The sequence below is a fragment of the Dunckerocampus dactyliophorus genome, chromosome 10, assembly GCF_027744805.1.
Source record: "Dunckerocampus dactyliophorus isolate RoL2022-P2 chromosome 10, RoL_Ddac_1.1, whole genome shotgun sequence".
Classification (NCBI taxonomy): Eukaryota; Metazoa; Chordata; class Actinopteri; order Syngnathiformes; family Syngnathidae; genus Dunckerocampus; species Dunckerocampus dactyliophorus.
In genome coordinates, this window is record NC_072828.1 from 23721792 (window position 1) to 23743452 (window position 21661).

The following is a 21661-nucleotide window of genomic DNA, read 5'->3' on the forward strand; positions in this document are numbered from 1 at the left end:
CTAGAATCCCTGAAGCTTTGCAGGCCAACAGAGGCCCAGCCCTGTGGTACAGAATGTCACATTCAATATTCTGGTGCCAGAGGTGATTAAGCTAATTTGGTGGTCATTCGGTGACATGGCTAACAAACAAAGCCTTTATTGGTCCTCGAGCCCTGCAAATTCTGCTCTGCTGTGCAATGCTCTGTTTTGCATTGTGAAAACCATGAGTTGTTGCCTCCAGGCACTAATGCAGCTTAATGCCCAGAGGTGTTTGTGCAGATGTTGGTTTTGGTATTTCATATTTCACATAGTGGAATAGGTACAGTATACTACTCTTAAGGACTCAGCTTTTGAGATATTATTAGATTCTTTTTTTGATGTTGCTGTTTATAAAGATGAAAATGACAGTGGTGTGAACAAATGTTTGCCCCCATCCTGATTTCCTATTTTTTTTGCATGTTTTTGAAACGTAAATGTTTCAGATCATCAAACAAATTTAAATACTGGTCAATGACAGCACAACTGAACACAAAATGCAGTTTTTAAATGACCCTTTTTATTAAGGGAGAGAAAAAAATCTACAAACCTACGTGGCCCTGTAACATAAAGTTTTAAATTTACGAGAATAAAGTCGTAAAATTACGACTTTATTCTCGAAATCTCTGATTATTTTAATACTTTGCCGTAAAAGGCAATGCTGAGACAGCTATGAAAAGGGGGCACTTTTGTGATCTTTGGCTTTGGGCATGTGGACGGGGCGGGGTAAGGAAGGCGGAAGTGAGAAGGGCGAGACATGCTAATCTGTTGGTGCTCAACTGCTCTGTTTTGCTGCCACATTATAAATAAAAGCTTGCCTGAAGCAAGAGGAAAGTTTCCTTCCTCGCTGAAGAGCTATGCTCTATTTTCCCTCTTAACACGAAATATTCTGACTTTATTCTCCTAAATTTACAAATTTATTCTCAAATTTATTCTCTTATTATGACTTTTGTGTCGTAAATGTACTACTTTTTTCTTGTGAATTTACAACTTTATTCTCATAATATTACGACTTTTTTTGTCATAAATGTACAACATTACTCTCGTAAATGTGCATTTTTTTTCTCGTAAATTTACGACTTTCTCGTAAATTTACGACTTTATTCTTGAGATCTCAGATTATTGTTTTTTTCGTTGTTGCCCTAATACTCCATCGTGTAAGTGTTAGTTGCAGCCCTAATAAAATCCTTTTTACTAGGGAAAAAAAATCTTTTTTTGCAGTAGAGCCTTACATTGGGTGTAATGGTGACATTGCATGAATGACGGGTAGGATAGCAATTCACCTGTGCTGTGCAGACGTAGCCGAAATCCCCAAGGCTTTAGGGTGATTTCTCCCCTTCACGTATCAGATCGTCACTGATCACGGTCTTAAATCCTGATCTGTTTTGCACATTTTGCCCTCATGACTTTGTCCTGCTTTACACACACTGCAAATTGTCATTATGTCGCGTTTGTTATCAGTGATTGACAGTATGAATTGCGTTTACCCTATGAAAAGGGCACTATGCTGTGAGTCTTTATTCATCCGCTATAGTGCCTGTCGGCCACACCGCTTTTATCATTCAAATTGCAGTTTATCTTGTACAAGCTTGAATGTAATGCTTTTGTTTAGTTTTTTTATCGTGATTATTATCATCCTCCTTGGCTGCCACCCCCTGCTCGTGAGATGAGCACATCAAACGATACTTTGCGGTAACGAAGCTGGCTAGCTGGCCAACTCCTGCTTTTCACTGTAAGGCACCTGCTGAATTGACAGACAGGCAACAAAGAGCCTCTCACCATGCGGGTGTTGTCACTGCTGCTGTGGAGTGGGCAGCACAATAGACTGGAGAGGTGGCCTGGGCTTTTAGCCACGTGCCAGCTCGTGTTGACAACATGCAAGACCAACAGAGCACAGAAGGGGATGCAGTATGGAGGACAGGGCCAAGCAAGAAGGGGGAGGGACACCTGCATGTGCTTGAGGTTCTCTTTATAGTGGAGTATCCTGACCATACACAGTTTTTCAGAAAGGAGATCGAAAGGAAAACAAAAGTGCAGGTGTGCACATGGCTAGAGATGTGTACCGAAACTCTGTACCGTAATGGCACCGGTGCTAACCACACGGAAAAACTAAGTAACTATTAGTGAATCATTTTGCTGCTACCCTTATTTTAGTGACACTGAAAAGAGGCAGAAATGAAGTATAGTTACTGCCGAGTCAGCTGTTGTGACGGTGTTACGATTGAGATTAGTTTTTTGCCTGCACAGACGATGGTGAGTATCCGGCTAAAATGCTCAGGCCAAAATGCTGGAAAGTGTGGTTGTCCTTCACTTCCAAAAGATACAGACTCAGCCACCTGCAACAAGTGATTGAAGGTGATATTGTGACTGTAACGTCATGTAAGTAACCTCATTTTGCACAATTAATACACACGTCTTGCACTTAGGATTAACTAGCCAAACACAATTGTAATAGTCGTCTTAACATTGCCACAACTGTGTATCAGTTAGCAAGTTCTGCTTAAATTCTGTGGAATATATGCACTTAAAGTACAAGTGGTCCTCACATTACGTCGTTCCAGCTTTTGACGTTTCATGGTTATGTACGCACCTACATTAATTTGTTAATTTCGGTCAGTGAAACAGTGGACAAACTTGTTACAACATTTGCAGTGAACGAAGATGCTAGGCTTGCAGTGGCACTGAGGCGCTGCGAGGCGAGGAGTCTCTCTGGAGTCTGCAGATGGAAACTGTAGAGTCTGTCTCATTCACGGCTACACGGAGTGAATGACCTCTCATATTAATTTACTTTTTGCCGTTTATTACCTCTGCCAAGCGCAAGGTAGGCACTTCTGGTGGAAGTGTGCTGAGAAAAAGAAAAGCCATCACCATGGAAGTGGAACTAGACAATTGAAGCTCTGAGAGAGGAGATACGCCCACCATTATTGGCCTCACATTTGGTTTTAGCCGTTCAACTGTGACATCTGTCATTAAGGACAAAGATCGGACCCTTGATTATGTAAAACGATCTGCTTCTATGAAGGGACAGTGATAACTAAGCGATGTAGTGGTCTTATTGAGATGGAAAGGTTGCTTGTACTGTGGCCAGAAGACCAGAATCAATATCCCAATGAGCCTTATGGTGAGTCAGGAAGTGATCCTGCACCCTTTACCGCAGCACCTTCTGCAGATTCTCCCGCAGCTTCTCCTGTCTCCTATGCTTCCTCCCCACAATAAACCACAGGGATGAAAGTAAGTTGTTCTTTTTTTAATACAGTCTCATTTCATTCTTGTACAGTTTTTGGTTTTATGACTGCATTTTATGTCCTTCATGTTTTCTGTGTACAGCGTGAGTGACCTAGGAGTTAATTTATGTTCAATTTAGGTATCGACTTACATCAAAACTCGACTTGCATCACAGTCTAGGAACTGAACGTGTACGTAACCCAAGGAACACCTCTACATTAAATCTTGTGTTTTTTTTGTGCATATTCTCATGTTGTGAATTGCTGCTGGTTTTGCTGCGACAATTATGACAATCTTAATTCATATTGGTTAACTTATTACGTAGTTATAATTCCATGTCTGTTTTTGAAGTATTTAAATGACTATTTTGTTTATCTTGCATGTCGCAAAATTCCATAAAAATAAAGAAGGCGTTGTTTTTGGACACAATTTGTATGTTTTCCTTTTTTAAGTAGCGGTTCGGGCACCGTTTAACCACTGGCACAGTTTCAAAAGTACCGTTTTGGCACCGGTATAACATGATACCCAACTCTACACCTGGCTGCAGACTAGGCCATATTTTAAGGGTGATAGGTCTCATTAAAGTTTAGGTTATAATCTACAGTAGATGTGTTTTTGATGCAGTGGGTGAAATATACTCACATACTCAAGGCATAGCACTGTGCTACTTTTGTGTGCATAGTTGAGATATAAATCAATTCAGGCCTCACATGAAGCCCAGGCTTTTTGTGCTGTGCTGTTTATTTCTGCAGTAAAATAATCATTAGCCTATAAAATTCTGGAAATGAAAAATGTAAAGGAGGTGTATAAATAGTAGGTGGCAAGCAGCATTATGGATCTCTGGCCTTGTAGTGTCCCTAAGGACCTCAGCAGTTTTCTTTGTCTTGATTCCCTTTTTGATCAATTTGCTGTGCTGCCCCCAACAGCGTTCGACTCAAGGTCTGAGTTATGCAAACAAATCCAAGATTCCATTTACAAGAGAGCGAACTATTAATTCATATACTCCAGTTTTTGAATAATTTCATCTGTTTAATGTCAGCCTTGCTGTTTGGTTCTTATGTGTGATTGCCTGAGCGGGAAAAATACGCAAAGAATTAATCAGCTCTCTGATATTTTCTTGCTTACACGGCTGGATTTGGAGGACATAAGCGTCTAAAGTGAGTTTAGCTGGCTTTGCAAAGTGTATTTCTCATATTTTTCTTCATGGTGCTTTTGTTATGGATGGAGAAACCAAGTTTCTCTTTTCATTTTTTATTCCACTGAGTCTTGGGCTTCCTCCTTCCAGAGGTGTAATTGGTGCTCTCCTCATCGGAATGGTCCAATGTAGATGAGTGTTCGCATATTTGGGCTAATGATTCTGCATAGTGATTAAAATGAATCAGAGAGTATGCTGCTTTTGTAGTATCTGGACCCCTCCATCATTAGTGGATGGCTTCCTCTTTTTATGTACCGTCAGTGTTAGTCAAGCAGCAGTTTCATTCGAGGCCTGGGGAGGGCTTTCATGAGCACAAACTCAAAGGTTTCTCCACTTCTTGTAATCATGGACACCACTCTTCTAGGCCTTTCACTGTCGTCTTCTGGTTCCTCAAAGGTGCCTTTGATTCCTTTACATCTTCCACCCAGGCCGGATAGTGTCACATTATATTTTTCCGCTCTCCAGCCCAACCCAAGTCCTCACCCCATTTCTTGTCCTTCTCTCTTTACTCTTTCATGGGCACATGCTCATCAGTTTCTGTTTGTATTTATTGTCCTCGCATCGAGAGCTGATTTAGCACTCCTCTTTGAGGCTCTGTATTTCGAGGAACTTAGCGTTTGCTTTCTGTTTTATCCATGCCCCCCTTCCAGTTCGCCTTGGTTCACCTTTTTATAATTGACCCCATCTCTTTGTTTTCCCTTTTTCTTCTGCTTTTAAATGAATAATGCAGAGGGGTGGAAATGGGGATTAAAGAGGAGTTAAAGCCAGTGCCAACTTCGGCGGTGCACAGTTCCACAGTCTCTCACAGGACCGGGAACATTTTAGGGCTAACAAGCTCCTTGCTCTTGGCGTTTCTCTTTGCTGCTTGTGTCCCACTTCGTCCTGTTCCATTCCTGCTGCGCCCAACCCACGTATGCCCTACCCCACTCAGATTTGCCTCAGCTGACTGATGTGCTTTTTCATATATCAAAGTTTTCCACTACAGCAGAAACAAACTTGTATAACTTTTATAAGTGTTTGGAAACAATCTGGTTTACTAAAGAGACTTTTTTAAGTTTAAAGTATTGTAAAAGAAACTTTTACCAGGGGGCATCTCAGAGGGTTTAATGGTTAGCACATCTGCCTCACAGCCAAGTGGTGCTGCTTAGACTTCTCTGTGTGGGGTTTGCATGTACATCGGGTTTCCTCCCACATCCCAGTAGTAAAATTGTCCACAGGTATGAATATGAATGGTTGTTGAGGCATGTCTCATTATGTCTCATTGAGACACTCCTCCGTTGAGGAAATCCATTCCACAGTTTGCAGCCAGCTAGCAGATTAGCCGACAGGCGCTTGGGGAGTCACTTCAGCAGATACAGAGGCATGGCTGGATTGGAATTCTTCACAGGTGTTACTGTAAATTTACGATACGAGAATTACGCTATCGGAACCCATTACCGATGTTGGATCGGTTTGGCCCCATTCCTAATTTTATTTCTAATCGTCAAAGAAAGGGAGCATTTATTAATTCTCGGGGAGTCACAAGATCGAACAAGATTAAAACATGATAAAAGTTCTTGTTTAAAAAAAAAAAAGTTGTCTCGTGGGAAGAGGTCAGCCAGAAGTTTTATCAGACTGTGAACTATGGCATTGCTACTGTGAATGATAATACACCTAATATGGAAGTGGAAGTGCACACGGCAGGATTGGAACCGCACGTTACTGTAAGTGCTTTAAGCACACTATAAAACTTTCAATCCTACCTGCATTCGGTGTTCCCGCCATCACTCGCTCGTGACGTGTGACTGTTTTTTTTTCGTCTGAATTCAACAGCTGCCGTGGTGTTACTGTCCAAGTAATTCTACATTTGATCTAAGTTACAATTGATCAAAGTTACTTAAGAGTTGTCAGATCAAAACACGATTGCTGCATGTTTTTTCTTAAATTGTAACTTTTGTATTTTAAATGATCAGTGCCCATTTACTGATTTTTCTATACCCCATTCCAAATGACCTGTCATACAGTCATGGAAAAAATTATTAGACCACCCTTGTTTCTTGTTCATTTTAATTCCTGATACAACTAAAGGTACCTTTGTTTGGACAAATATAACAATGACAACAAAAATAGGGTAAAGAGTAAAATTTTTTGGCAGTACAGTGCTACAGCTATTCATTTAAGAATTTAAATGATTTTAGTTATTATCAAGAAAACCATGTAAGTTGCTAGATATCAGCTCTTAAATTCAACTCTTTTGAGCTATATTTGTTAACATCATTATATTTGTCCAAACAAATGTACCTTTAGTTGTACCTGGCATTAAAATGGATCAATAAACTGAAGAAACAAGGGTGGTCTAATCATTTTTATCTGTGAAGAATGCAAGTTTAAGCTTATAGTTGTTACTGCTGCCCCACTGCTGTAGCCAGGTGCCAGGTGTCTTCAGCATGACAGAAATATGAAAAGACTGGTACCTCATGTTGTCACTGCTGCTGCTAAAATTGAGGGACCGAAACTATGACAGGAACCACGTTGTCATGTTTTTGTGTTGTTGTTGAATTTTTAGCCTTTGACTTGTTGCATATTACTTGAACCGTGAGAGCAACCATGCCTCATTTACTCCCCTTGATTGTTAACGTCTTTAATTGTGCTGTTTTGAGCGCTGCAATAATTCAACATGACAGACTTAATTGATCTTGTTATTGTGGAACGTAAAGCTCAAATGCCCCCTGGTTATTTTGACACAAAGGCAGGCAAGAACACAAGAGGTTTGAGAGAGGAATAATGGTGCCAGCTTCAGTCTAGCAAAATACACGTGAAGTGCGAAGAGTCAAATGGAAGGCAGCGAGGCCACTGGGTGCACGACTTGTGAGTTGAGTGCGACACTGAAATGAAAATGCCAAGATGCACGTTCATGAGATTGCATAGAAATATCTGCACAGACTGGATCAAAGAAAACCTTTATTTTTTTAACATTTTATTTTAAAGCAAAGTCGGGCTGCACAAAAAATAGACCAAAGTTACGTGCATGGTATGGTTTAATTTACTTCCAGCATGCATGCAGGCTTCATTGGCTTAACATTACAATTCGCAAATCCACCTGTCCAAAAAGGAGTGGGAAGACCCCCTCTCCGTTTCACATCAACTGCTAATACATTTGGTCACTTTGTGTATTCAACATATACCATTTACCAAATCTGAAATAACGTAAGAAAATGATCAGGATATAAAACAATGTGTTGGGTAGAGTCAAGATTTTTAGATCAGCATATAATTTAACGTTCCCTCCACTCTTATCGCTCCTTTTGATGTAGTTTACTTCATATTCTTCCAGCTCAAAATCCATACTTCAGCCTCAATCCAAGTTTCTGAGATTGCAAGTACTTTGAAAGGTTCTTTGAATTGGCTTTCAATTGCTTGATGTTGTTGTAGTTTGCGTGCATACTTCTGCTCCTGGTATATGGGTGATACTATTGAAAGCGGCACCAGGTACAGTAGGTTGGCATCACTTTGAGGGGCATGAGCGATTTGACAGTGATTTGAAGCTATAACAATATGAAAATATACTACAAACACATTGATAAACAGGGGAAACTGTGTTGAATATTTTCTCTGTCTGTTGTGTATAAAACACGATCTGATGCCAATTTCTGTCCATGTGTGCATCGCCATTTTGTGACATGCCAAAATCTTTCACAAAGACGATGAAAAAAATAATCCAAAACGGTGGAATTTACGTTTTAGCTGCTGTGATTTCCGAAGTATAACACTTCATTGTGCACCAAACGCATTTTTCCGCATCCAAAACATCAACTTTGAGTAAACTCTTTGACAAAACATTACGCCTTTTCGTAAACAGCATAGTTCGCACAGAATGTAGCTGAAATTGAATGAAGGAAGTCTGTATGCAAATGAGCTGGCGTTTGCATCGATGCACAATGTGATCTTCGGAGTATATATGGGTTATTTCTTTCAATGCTTTTGTCAAAATTTAAGCAGTGATGAAAGTGACACTGATTCACAATAAAGAAATATGGCAAAGTGTCCATGATATGTGTTACAATCCGGTTTTCTACTGATCTGTTTTTTCTAATCAATTCACTTTGGGGGGTTTTCGTCATGTTTCCGCGGAAGGTGAAGTGTGTTACTTTTGTGGTAACTAACAATGCTTTGAAGAACACCGTGGTGAGTCTTGCAAAGAGTTTGACGCGGGGTACAGCCACTACCTCTGTGTTACATGTACGCATACACCGCCATTACGTCACGTCCTGGTCAGCCCAACAACACCAGCATTTATTACCATCATAGATTCTAATAGAGAGCACAATAGTATCATTTTCCCATGGCTGTTTATGTGTATGCGCAGAAACAGTAAAACGGTGGCATTTGTAGCTTCAGACTGAAGCACATGTGAAAATGTCCCAACATTTAAGCACAATTAAGCATTTATAAAAAAAAAAATGACATAAATAAATAAGGGCATTTTTCACGTAAAAAAGTACAGTTGAGATTTATATAGTTATAAAATATATCAAAATGTGACATTTCTTGCAAGTCTTTCTTCATAAACTGAAACTGATTTATTTTAATATGCAAAATGATTAGAAAGTAACTGTAATGTTTGCTTGCGATGTCACGCTTTTGGTACCCCTTTCAGGAGAATGACCCGTATATAATTGTTAATTTGTTGTTGGCTTTAATGTTATTGTTTTATTGTTCCTCCGTGTAATAAAAGTCGTTGTTTCTAATAATAAATGCATTGTGGAGTGGGCGAGCATGCCATCTTTTCAACTTGATGGGCTGTTTTGTCTTTCTGTTCATCAGAACATCAATAAAACATCACATATACTTAGGAGAAGCCATTCATGCTTCAAGTATATCTCTTAAAGCGCAACAGCAATGGCCTCTGCGCCGACTGATCACAAAAAGCGAGCGGTCGAGAGAATAGCATTACCGATTGCAACACGCATACCCGACGCGGAAGTGACACTTTAAAGCAGGGGTGTACAAACTGCGGCGTGCGGGCTATGTGCTCCCTGCAGCTCGTTTTTTATTCATTCTATTCATTAAATTTAAAAAGTGGGGAAAAAAAGTTAACAAAATAAGAAATAATGAAAATATGCATCACGTTACTAGACTTAATACAAGCAGTTGGACAGTTGGGCGCTACTTTAAATGCATACAAAACAGCTCTTTTCAGCCTTTTTACAAAATAAAAAGTATCAAAATGGCTCTTGCATTCTTTCTTTTCCATAAGCTGCCCTCGGTAAAAAGAAGTTTGGACACTTCTGCTTTAAAGTAAAAGGTTTGAAATGAAGAGACTTTGCTTAAACATGGAGAATCCTTAATAGGTAGGGCCAAGTCCATCTGTGGCGGTCAAATTGAATTAGTGGCAGGCCGCCACAAATAAATAAATAAATGAATGTTTGGTTTGGTTTGGTTTGGTTTAGTTTATTTGAACATGAAGGTTACAATGGAATACATCTCGTGAATCATTCTTTGACAGTTCCACATGTCCAAAAGGAGTAGGAAGAAGCAAAGCTTATTTAATCCTACCCCCCATCCATTCTACATCTAGTACAGTACATGTAGTTCACTTCCTGGATTCCATGTCATGTTTTCAGTGATAGTCAGGATAACACATAATAGATAACGGTGGGATAACCCTCCCCCCCAAAAAAAGGAGAGAACATTCATAATAATTATAATAATGATGACAATACTAAATAAATAAGTAAATAAATAAGAACAAAGCTTTTTTTTTTTTTTTAAACACAACAAAGAAAATTATAAAAAATAAATAAATAAATAAATAAAAATAAATAAATAAATAAAAAATAAAATTTAATTAAATAAATAAAAAATAAAATAAAATAAAATAAAATAAAATAGAAAATAAAAAAATAAATAAAATAAAATAACAAACCTGACAGAACAATGTACTGGGAACACGGACACGTGTGCCTAATGTAGTGGCTGTGTGATTAACTCGCATTATGGTTGATGAGAACACACTCTGTCCTGCTATATTCGTCCATATACTGTAAATCGTGTTAAATATTTGAATCCATTACGGTGTGGCATCCTTTCCCGTTCACACTGAAATCGATCCTCGATCATCTGTGGGAATATGAGCACTTCCCTTGATAGAGACAGTGGACTCATCCAATTGTGTGTTTGAACATACGCTTCAGATGCTTTCTCTAAATTATTCATTCAGGTAGCATGTGATGATGCGGTGATATCTGTTTAAAATGTGGTTTATGCTGTTAAGACCACCAACTAGGGGTGAGGCATCTCCTTGCAATTAACTCCTTTCTAGGCTACATGCCAGAAGACGCAATTATGCAGCACCATGGCATACACCCATACCCAGTGCACTCACCTCTGTATGACCTATTTTCTTAGAAAAAAAAGAAAAACAAGTGAAGCTGCTTAAATGTTCATATAACCAGAAATTCCCATGAAAGCAACCTTGGATTAAAGCCAAGTAGCTGTGGTGTCATTATCTCTGCTTCTTCCAGATGAACATTGCTGCTTGCATTAGCGCTGCATGCTGCAATGTGAGAGGGCTCCATGCAGACAGTGTCAGATTCACAGACGTGACACCGGATCCAATTTGTTGAAACCGGACACGCACCACACCACTTGATTTGAGAGTTTGCCGCTGGAAACACAGTTGATTTTTAGATTTCGGTGATTTAGCTTTAGAGCCGGTGATGAACTGAATAATTACTGAATGTGTTGTGTCTACTGCTGTTGTGTTTGCCATCCAGAAGTTTTATTTTGTGTTTTTAATCCTCAGACAGGTGGTAAAGGATTCAAGCCCTTAACACCATGGATATGGACACTCAACCACAAGGACAGCAAGCTGCCGTGCCAGTGTTTCAGCCCCAGGTACTCTCCTCACACAGACCAGACATATTGGCTCATACCTGCAAATTAATGCTTGAATGCTCTGCATAGACCTGCTCATGTGTTGTGAGCTGTTGGATTCATTCGTGATGTTGCTGATTTATTCAACAAAGATTGAAATAAAAATCCATTAGAGTCAATATTTTGGTTCGGCTGTTCAGTGTTGACTTAAAATGCATTTTCACATTACAATTAAAGACACACAGTACCTCTGTAACACTGTCTATATAAGTTAAACATTACTAACATCATAAATGCAGATTTTTATAGATTTTTCCTGTGTAGATTGTACTTAATATTGTGGCTGTTGCGTGTATGTTTCCTACCAAGATGAGCCCACATGTGCAGTATATCGACGACAGTCAATTGAATTTTCTACCATCTGTTTAAATGACACACAATTGGTTGGAGTATTCATTCTGCTTGACATTTTAAACGGCATTTAAAAATAAAATTAGCTGTCTTGCCTTCGCTTGCCCTGTATTATTTAATTTCCTCTTTTCTTTCGATCATGCTTCCAATTATTGTGGCGAGTGTGTGAGATAGACAGCAGTGGACAAATGCAGAGCCGCATCTATTGATCAGAACTCCGGTGGATGGCAGAGTTGGGTCTCCCTACATGCCTCTTTTGGTTCGATAAAATGAGCTTTGTTCATTGCAGATGTGGTAGCTGTTGGATTTTAATACCGTCCTTCAACATCGGGTCTATTGATTTCTTTCCAGAAGGATGCTTTTGCCTCCATAACTATTGAATAGACTTTAAACAAGGACGTTCATTTATATGCCCCAGAGTAAATGTGGATTTTTTATGTTGAAAAAGAAACAACACTAAAAATAGGCCCGGCTTGTTGTTTTCCTTGTGTATGCAAGGGCATTACAACATTAACACTGGAATTGCCAAGAGAGGTAATTTATTCTAAGTTTTGTAATTGCAAAATTAAGGATAATTGGGTTGCACACATAAGAAACTCAGATAAAAGCTCTAATGATTAATTTGACTTTAAGCAACCCCCCATACACACAAACACCAAATCATCTGCGGATCCCCCAGTTGTTGATTATGAGTTCTTTTTCCGGCTTAATGATTTTTTTTCCCAAACTATTTCTAGTGTTTTTCACGGCCGTTGAGTCGAGTCCTACACTTTGTGCTAATTTTATTCTGCTTTCAATGTTGCCTTGTTTTTTTTTTTTCGAACAAAGTCAGAGTGGATGTGAACTGCTTTCAGAATTAGTGGGAGTTGCAGATTCCGTTAGAGATTGGCGATTAGATTGGTGTCTAGCTCGCATCCAGATGGATGAATTTCAACAAGTCGTCATGTTTCGTACTTTCTCAAGGTCTGCTCCGTCTGGCAGTCTTGGCAGCACAAGGTGGGGGGGGAAGTTAATCCTCCTGTAGAAATCAAAATTTTATATGCAGTGAAGGATATTCTGTATTGCTTGCAATATACAGTAGCTTCTCTGGGTCCCCGAGGTATGATGCATATGTATAAGGTAAACGAGATGAGCTGGTAAGATGTGCATTTTTAATGGCGCATTTGCTCTTCATGTGAGTAGCAAGGTTGAGGGGCCCCCCCTGCGCCGCCCCTTCCAATGAGATTTTGATCGTCGCTGCGGATTTTGACAGACACAGATCCATCTGAAAGTGCGAGACAGAGTGGTGCATTTGTGGAGTGGATTGAGAGGTGAACGAGAAGCACCTTTGGGCTGAATCCTGGCGTTTTGGCTGCCTGGTTGGTTCACTGGCTGACTGGCTTAGGATGAATATTGCATGGTGCCGTGCTCAAGGGGGCTAGTGATGGGTGAGAGTGGGTGTGAGCCCTTCTGCCTGCCAGTCACTGTCTCTTCCTGTAGTCCTCACTGTCATGCATGTTAATCTGAACACATTTTATGCACTTTTTTACAATGTAGAATAATAGCTTTATGCTGCAATACATCTGGAGGTTTTTACGCAGTCGCAAGGAGGTTATATTTTCATTGCATGTAATGTTAATCGGAATACACAAACACTACTTAAACAATGTCTGACAAAACTCTTTGTAGTAGTGAGACATGGTTTAATGAAAAAGCCATTCAATTATGCGAAAACACTTACTTCCCCACTGAATAATGCATTAGTTGTAATGACAAGGTTCAGGCAAATACAGTAGCTATAAAAAAAGGTGTAAAATGTTGGTCCTGATGCAGTTGATGGGCTTTCTAGATCTCAGATTCTAGGAGTTTCAAAATGTTTCAGATGTGTTTACAAATGTACACTCACCTCTGTAAGGTTTACTTTTGTCCAGCTTCGACTTGGGGAGTGGACCACTGAGAATTGGCGAACATGGTGTGGATGTACTTGGAGTGTCGATGTCCGCCTGTCCCTCCTCTTTGCTGCCGTTGGCCTTTCTGTGGCAGCCGTTGGCAGTGCCGGGCTGTCACATCAAACCCTCTCCCCCTCTGCTGCTTGTCTCCCTTTCTCTGCCTCCCCCCTCGTCTCTCCCGCCTTGCCCCGTCAACCCTCCATGTGTCTTGTCAGCTGTGTTTGGAAATGGCGTCATTATTGGTCAGCCTGTATCACACTTCTTCTGATGAGCTCGCTCTATCTCCATCCCTCTGCCACTGAGATGCTCATGGCAGTTGTGTGTCACCTTTTTACCCATGACATACCGTCCTTCACAAATGCTACCCATAATGCCTTGCATAGCTGCCACTTAATATCCTTCCCATCCTTCCCTTGTCCCCATCACCTGTCAGAAGGCGATTAGTGCAGATGAGTAGAGCTGGCACAGCAGTGAAAGAAAACACATCTGGATTATAAAGGACCTGGCGTACATTTATATTTTGTACTGTAGGCCTGGGGTAATAGTCAGTTAAGTGACTTTTGGGAAACATGTTTTTAATTTGTACAGTAGTTTACCTATTCACATGCAAAAGTACATTTTTAACACACTTGAACAATCTAATTTTGGCCCTTATGTGCCGCAGTCTGACCTCTCTCCTCCGTGATCTCTTCAGTCACCCCAGCGTCATTCAGGTCATTCCTCTGTGACGTCTCCTTATGTGCGAGTGTGTCTCAGCCAGGCCCTTGTTTCAGCTGGGAGCCCCTTATTGTGTGACACCCATGTGCGGCAGATGAGACGGCCTGTCAGTCAGTTGTGGCCTGGCCGCCCTTTGAAGGCCAGGCCAGGGGGCGAAGAGGTGCCGCAAATGGCCTGTGAAGTTTACATACACTGCCCACTGCTAAACAGATTAGCTCTAATGAAGTGTCTAATGCCGGGGCTGCCGGCTGACATAATCCTGCCTGGCAGCCTGGCCCCTTGGCTGCCAAAAAAGACGCCCTCCCTCCAGCCCTCTCTTCTGCCCTCGCACGGCCTCTGCTGCCACCCAAGGCGACTCCACACGGGGAGGTGCCCACTGTTAATCATGCCGGACAGTGTGCGATCTGACATGCAAATGTAGGTCATTGCATATGTAAATGTGTGATTACGGGGCTGGCATGCCAGGACACATTAGCAAGACTGTGCTCTCAGCAGGCGGTTGTCACAGCGCTTTAGAGGCTCATGCTAACATTTGTCAAGCTACCACGCAGAGAATGAAAGCAATGCCCTCTTGTCCTCTCTTACTCTCTCTCTCTCTCTCTCTCTCTGTCTCTCTCTCTCTCTCTCTCTCTCTTTCTCTCTCTCTCTCTCTCTCTCGTCGCTCTCTCTCGTCGCTCTCTCCCTCTATCTCTCCCTCTTCCTTCATTGTTTTTCTATACACCTCAGACTGTCCACTCACACATGGCTACCACACCTCCCTGCAAATTCACCGCACAATATTCTCATTCTTTCAGTAATGCAAACCTTCATGAACATAGTTTTGCATAAAAAGCTTGACTGAAACAATATGTAATCCAAGTTATGCTGAGCTGTTTTAGTTTAGCTGACCAGACACCGGGGCTGACACCGATTACGGGAAGCCGCTTCGTTGTGTGAATGTGAACACAGCAATATTTGCTTCTCTGGGTTCGGTGCAACTTCAGTGATTCACGCTTCTTCCCTTTCCTGTCAACATAAGGAACTGATCACAAATTGGTTGCCAGGTTTCTCCCTTGGCTTCACTTTTTCACTGCCACTACACTCCTGGTCCAAATTTTAAGGCCAGTTGAAAAATTGCAAGAATTTACATTTTGCACTGTTGGAGCTTAAAGGTGGTTCTAAGTAGAGCTTCAGAATGCAAAAAGAAGAAATGGGAGTGAGACACAAAACAGAATTAACAATTTATTGCAAATAACAAACTGAAATAGGCTGTTCATCAGCTCATCAGAAGTTTAAGACCATAGCTCAACCCAACATTTTCAAGAAAAGGACTCAGTAATGAGTAGCTGCGCCATTCTTGTTAAACACCTAAAAAATGGGTTTGGGCATGCTTGATGCCAGTGTTTTCATGAGGCAAGTGGGAATGTTGCTCCAGTAGGGCCCTATGAAATCTGTTTGATTTTTTTTCTCAAATTCCGTTTTTTCATTTTTATTAATTTTTTTTAAAATTATTTTCTATTTTAATTTTAATTTTTTACTTTTATACTTATTTTATCACCACAGACTGTATGTGTGAATCAAATGACAGTTAATTCCTTACATTTACTGATGCAATACATCATTGGACAATTTTGCCCAGTATTTCAGAAAACGGATGTAGCTTTGGTAAGTTTTCATTGCTACAAAGTTCTCAACAAATGATCATATGCATGCTGTGGTTAAAGAAGACGTAGTTGCAGATGCAATTGTAATAGCTTTTTTAATTTATGCTATTTTTTATGACACCCTTATTTTATTAACACTGTTAGACAGGATGTGTGCCTCTCTTATTTTGAAGACCAGAAGTGTGACGTGTGTTGAAAATGTGTTTTGGCTGTTGCCAATTGAGATAGCTATCAGAGTGCCTGTTGCAGCTTTCACACACAACTTGCACAAAGTCAGCGGCCCACCTAAAATGCTTGGTTACATTAACAAGCAATAAAGCACAACTCATACAGCTGGAGTGGCGCACACACAGCCGCATTAGCGTGCTTCGCTAAACTAAGCTAACCCAGCTAGCTTACACCGGCTATTGCTATACTGTACGTGAGCTCACGCTCGGTCACAAGTAAGAGTTTTACATTTTTTCCCCCCAACTTTGCTGATCTTTCCGGTTGCCGCCTCAACATGTGGCCCATGTCTGGGTTGGTTTTCCGTTAACGTGGAAATCATTAGGGCCAAACTTCAGGTGGTGAAAATGGCTTCACGGAGGGCATCCACTGTCAGGAACTAGTGTCCATTTTCGTAAGCTTCCCTTCCCCAAATGCTTTCAGTTGGCAACTGCAGCATTGTCCTGTTGGAAAACTCAGTCATTACCAGAAAGACAAGGGCCTTTAGTCATGAGGGATGCCCCCTGCAACATCTCCACATACTGTAACTGCACAATCTGAAGCTCCATTGTTCCATTGAAAGAAAAAATACCCCAGATCACACCTGTGAAGATGCTTTGTTGTTCTTAAAACTCTTCTCTCGCAGATGCCGCCTGATGGTTATTGGACTACACTCGGCACCTGTAACAACCTTTTATTTGGGCAGACGATCGTCCCGTGTCTTGACAGACAGCCAATCGAATCCTCTGGCTGAGGGCCGGTGACATTTTTTGGGGTCAACCACATGACTTTTTTTGTTCCATATCCCTCAGGGTCTTTGAAGGAGTTTAAAATACTTACTCAAAACATGTTTTGTCTCACTCCCATTTCTTCTTTTTGCATTTTGAAGCTCTACTTAAGATCCAACAGTGCAAAATGTAAATTGTTAACATTTTTCAACTGGTTTTAAAATTTTGACCAGGAGTGTAGCTGTTAATCACCCAGGACAATTACTCAATGTATGTTTGAAATAGTCAGAATAGACAATGCCGCAAATATATTTATCCACGATAGCCTAGCAATTCTACTGAATATAATGCAACAATAACTTAAAACAAATTATTGTAGATGCTTACAGGTCATTGAAAAGGACGATGCAGCCAAAGTCGAGGCAACATATTAAAAAGCTTTCAGCAATGGAGACATTTTCCAGTTTATCATGAAATAGTAGTTTGACAAACAAACTTGTAGAAAACACACATTTCTATAGTGGAGTTCATGACACCTCATTTCCAAGGTGTGGCAGCTTTTCTTTTATCGTGGCGGTGTGCCACGATTCATTACATGTAACGGAAACCCTCCTCCCTGTCGCTTCCTTCCCTCTGTCCTAAGTCACTTGTCCCGGAGCGGCTCCTCCAGCCACGTTGGCAGCGCTGCTGACGTTTGGCATTCTGATGTCTCTCACCTTCTGTTCTCCTGCTAACACCTTCTAAAAGTTTACTAAAAGCAGGAAAGGTCACTGCAGACAGTTCTCTTTTTTTGTCGCACATCGTATACATTGGACTCCCCCTAGTTTATTATTACATTTTTAACTTTTTCTTTAAATTCTCTGTAACTGTCTCAGCGTGCCAAGAAAAACCTGTGAAGACTGGAGACCTGGTAGTGTAGAGGCCAGTGCTACACGAAAGAGGCAAACGATTTAAAAAATTTGTTTGAGCTGATTATCACAAGCGGTTGCCATTTCTGTTGTTCTTTTTTTTATAATTTCAAAGGATCACAATCTTTTCCATGAATTAAGTGTTCAAATCATCTATAAATTTAGAAAATTGTCTATGCCTGTATTGAGAAAGAGTAGGAATAATTTGGGACATTAAACTTTTTGTCAAAATGCAAATAAGGATGCAAATTTGAGTTAATATCACGGCATGTCTTTTCAGTAGGGGTGTCACGAGACACCCAGCTCTTGAGATGAGACGCTGCACGAGTTGGGGTCTACAAGAACGAGACAAGACAAGGTTTTAACAATCATTTTAAGAAAATACAACTTTAAAAAAAACTGTACAAACAAACTTTTTTATTTAACTGAGTCGCAAATCAATGCATGTGCGTTTTTGAAATGTTCATTATCCCACAAATTGATTGATAGATAGATAGATAGATAGATAGATAGATAGATTCATTCACTTAGATATTGTCAACATTTTTGGAGACCAAATAAACCATCAATGTTATGATGATATCTAATGATAATAGTAAATAGGGGTGCAAGATAACTATCAGTCCGATATGAGGAATTATGACGTCAGCCTCCTCACGATTCGATGTGATTACAATTCAGAGACCTGCGATGCGATAATAAAATGATTATCGAGGCATCTCGATGCATCTTTTTTTGTGATCAATAGTTTGTCAATTTTTCATGCATAATTTTTGTCTATATATAATTTCTTTTTGCTCACTGTGTACTACTAAAACAAAGCATATTTGTAATGATCCACAATTTGAAATAAACATGAAACAGATGAATTTACTTCCATTATCTTTTAATAATTGGAAGGTTACATCTACCAACATATTTCCCATTGCTCAGAACAAGCAGAAAAAGTAAAGTGCACCAGGAGCAACATGTATAAAATGAACGAACTTCAGCATATTCTGAGTAACCAACATAAAAAATCTGCCATTATTCACATATAAATAATTGACTTCTCAATTCAAACAAAAATTCTGAGCATAGAATTTCTGACAAAATAATATTTTTGCTGTATAGCAAACTCAAAAACAGCTTTCATACAAAATATACATTTCTGTACCAGCGGCTCTCATACAAGAATAATGCTTGCAGACGTCAGTATATATTGAATAACCAAAAAAACTAGGCTGTCCTTATTTACAACTGCAGTGTCAGTGAAATAACGTTGCGATGGGCTGTTGTGTCTGGGTTCCAAAGTGCGCAACAAAGCACGAAAGCCCTGCTTTTCAACAATCAAATACGGCCACAAATCCTTCACAATAGAAGTTGCGATTGACTTTGTGATTCGCTTCGCCTTTTACAAGTTGGGTGGAAATTTAGTTATCACCTGCTTGATTGTTCTCTGGTTGGCAGCAACTTCAGCTGGGTGTTTTTCCTCCTGGTTCGGGTGGAAACGTGCTATGTGGTTTCTCATGTTTGTCGTGTTCCCAAAATATTTTAAGCTTGTATGACAAAGCTTGCCTGTTGTCTGGCTCTTGTCCAGCTCATTTTTACCTTCAACTACGTGAAAGCCAAAGTGCTTCCGGACGCTCGCTTTAAGTACAGTGGGTGCGGGTCGGAGTTTACACTCAGCCATTCTGGTAGCGTCTTAAACTTAGGGGCGCCACCATAAACTGTGTGGGCAGCATTTCCACTTTCCATCTTTTTGCTCTGCTATTTTTTGTTCCGTCAGCGTCAATTATTGACATTTATTGAATCGATTAATAATCGTCAATGTCCGCATCGCGATGCATCTAACAATCGATTATTTCCCCCACTCCTATTAATAAAGAGCAGCATTTCTTTGGCAATGTATTAAACTACACTCTCTGTGAATGAATTCATGACAGCAAACATGAAGAACAAGAAGCCCAATAAATTGTATGCCTGCTTGGAAATCAATAGAAGCGCTTCCAGCATTTGGATTTTACTAGAAAAGTTTGTGATCCAATTAAAACTTACCTGGGGTTGGTTTTGGGTGTCTGCCCTGGGTTTGGGATGGAGTATAAATTTGTCAAGACCTAACTGTGATCATTCGAATGCACTTTGTTGTGTATTTTGAGTCATTCATGCGTTTGTTTTGTTTTCCAGAAACCTCTGCAGCCAGACCACCATTCACTCGCTAACTTTCAGATAGAGAAGAAAATAGGCCGGGGACAATTCAGTGAGGTTTATCGGGCGAGGTATCTGGTAGACAACACATCTGTGGCCCTGAAGAAAGTCCAGGTAAGGGATACTTAAATGTAATATTTTGAATTATCCATAATAAGTAAGAGATACAGTGTTTCCCACAGGACTGCAGTCTACTTGTAGCAATGGAGGGGGCGGGGGGATCGCGGGGGGGCATGATGTCATGAATATGTGTGATTTGCCATGGTGCATTTGCAAAATGTGAGTAAAGAATATGAAAAGGAAAACACATACTGTATGTTTGGAACTACAAATATATTTTTCTGTAAAGGAAAGGACGCAACCCCACTTCCAACCCAGTCCCAGCTTTACAACACTTAAAAAGATAGAAAGTTGCACAAAACAATTGATAGGACAATGCTAAAATAATAGTAATGATGATAATATCAGCAATAATAATAATCATAATAATAACAATATTTTAAAGCATTTTTTAAGCATTAAACAAACAACAACACACAAGTACATAAAAATAAATGACAATAACTACAGTCTTTATCATTATTATTACCACTTATCATCATTACCATTACCATCACTACCACAGATAATAACAATAACAACACTCATAATGGCATACACCAGCATTGTGTCTCACTTACGCTTACAAATAAACTTTATTCTGTCGTTTTTAAAATCTTTTTTTTTTTTTTTTTTATTTCACAAACAAAACATGAGTGTTTTTAGTTGGGGTAGGAGCCCACAGCAGCGCTTGCTACTCCTTCATAAGGGCGTTACGCTTTCATGCGAGACTCTCCAAAAGTCTTTTCACTAGATTTGTCGCTAAGCGCTTTTATGAAAAAGAGTATCTATCGGGGTCTGATTACTCGCTAAATATAGCGACAAAGTCACCAAGTTGGCAACACTGATGCCATGGCAGACCATGTGCGTTATAATGTATTGACAAAGGGCAGGTAATGCCAAATTTGCCATATGTGTGACAAAAAAAATAACAACCCAAGTTTCGTATCCACCACCCACCACCTTTTAGGTGTAACACATTTGAATGTTCATGTTTATGTTGCGCATAGATTTCACACTGCATCCGTGTGTCAGTGGGATGTAAAACACTGTTTTCACGGCAATGCCACCTGGCCTCCGAGAGCAAACAGATTTCCTTTACTTCCTTTTTTTTGTCTATAACTCTCCATCTAACATGCCTCTGTGTCCCATCTCTCCCTCTCTCCATGTTTGATCTCCTAATAGATATTTGACTTGATGGATGACAAAGCTCGGCAAGATTGCATCAAAGAGATAGATCTCCTTAAGGTAAGCAACTGGAGAAGAGGGAGCCTTTCACTGCGCTATTTTTCTCTTTTTCGTGCCTCAGCAGAGACCTTCCACCACAAGAAAACAATACATCTGTGTAAGGCATCTTGGTGTTGCGTGTGGTGTTTGTGGGTACATTTATGTGTTTTGTTTTTGGTTTTGTTGTCATGAATAAGGAACAGTATGTCTGTGTGTGTGTGTGTGTGTGTGTGTGTGTGTTGTACACAAAGTGAAAATGTGTGGGACGGTACGGTACATGGAATCCCTAAAGTCTTTGAGTGAGGATGTTTGTATGCAT

At 40.1% G+C, this 21661-nt stretch overlaps 1 protein-coding gene across 2 annotated transcripts in view; it reads left to right on the top strand.

The window, feature by feature from the left end:
• Positions 1–21661, top strand: part of nek7 (NIMA-related kinase 7) — a 72744-nt gene that overhangs the window by 16488 nt on the left and 34595 nt on the right. For both annotated transcript variants that reach the window (XM_054789379.1, XM_054789378.1), the window contains 3 exons: positions 11220–11311; positions 19996–20130; positions 21301–21363. In XM_054789379.1, the coding sequence (XP_054645354.1) occupies positions 11252–11311; positions 19996–20130; positions 21301–21363 (258 nt within the window). In that variant the 5' untranslated portion in view covers positions 11220–11251. The remainder of the gene's footprint in view (positions 1–11219; positions 11312–19995; positions 20131–21300; positions 21364–21661) is intronic.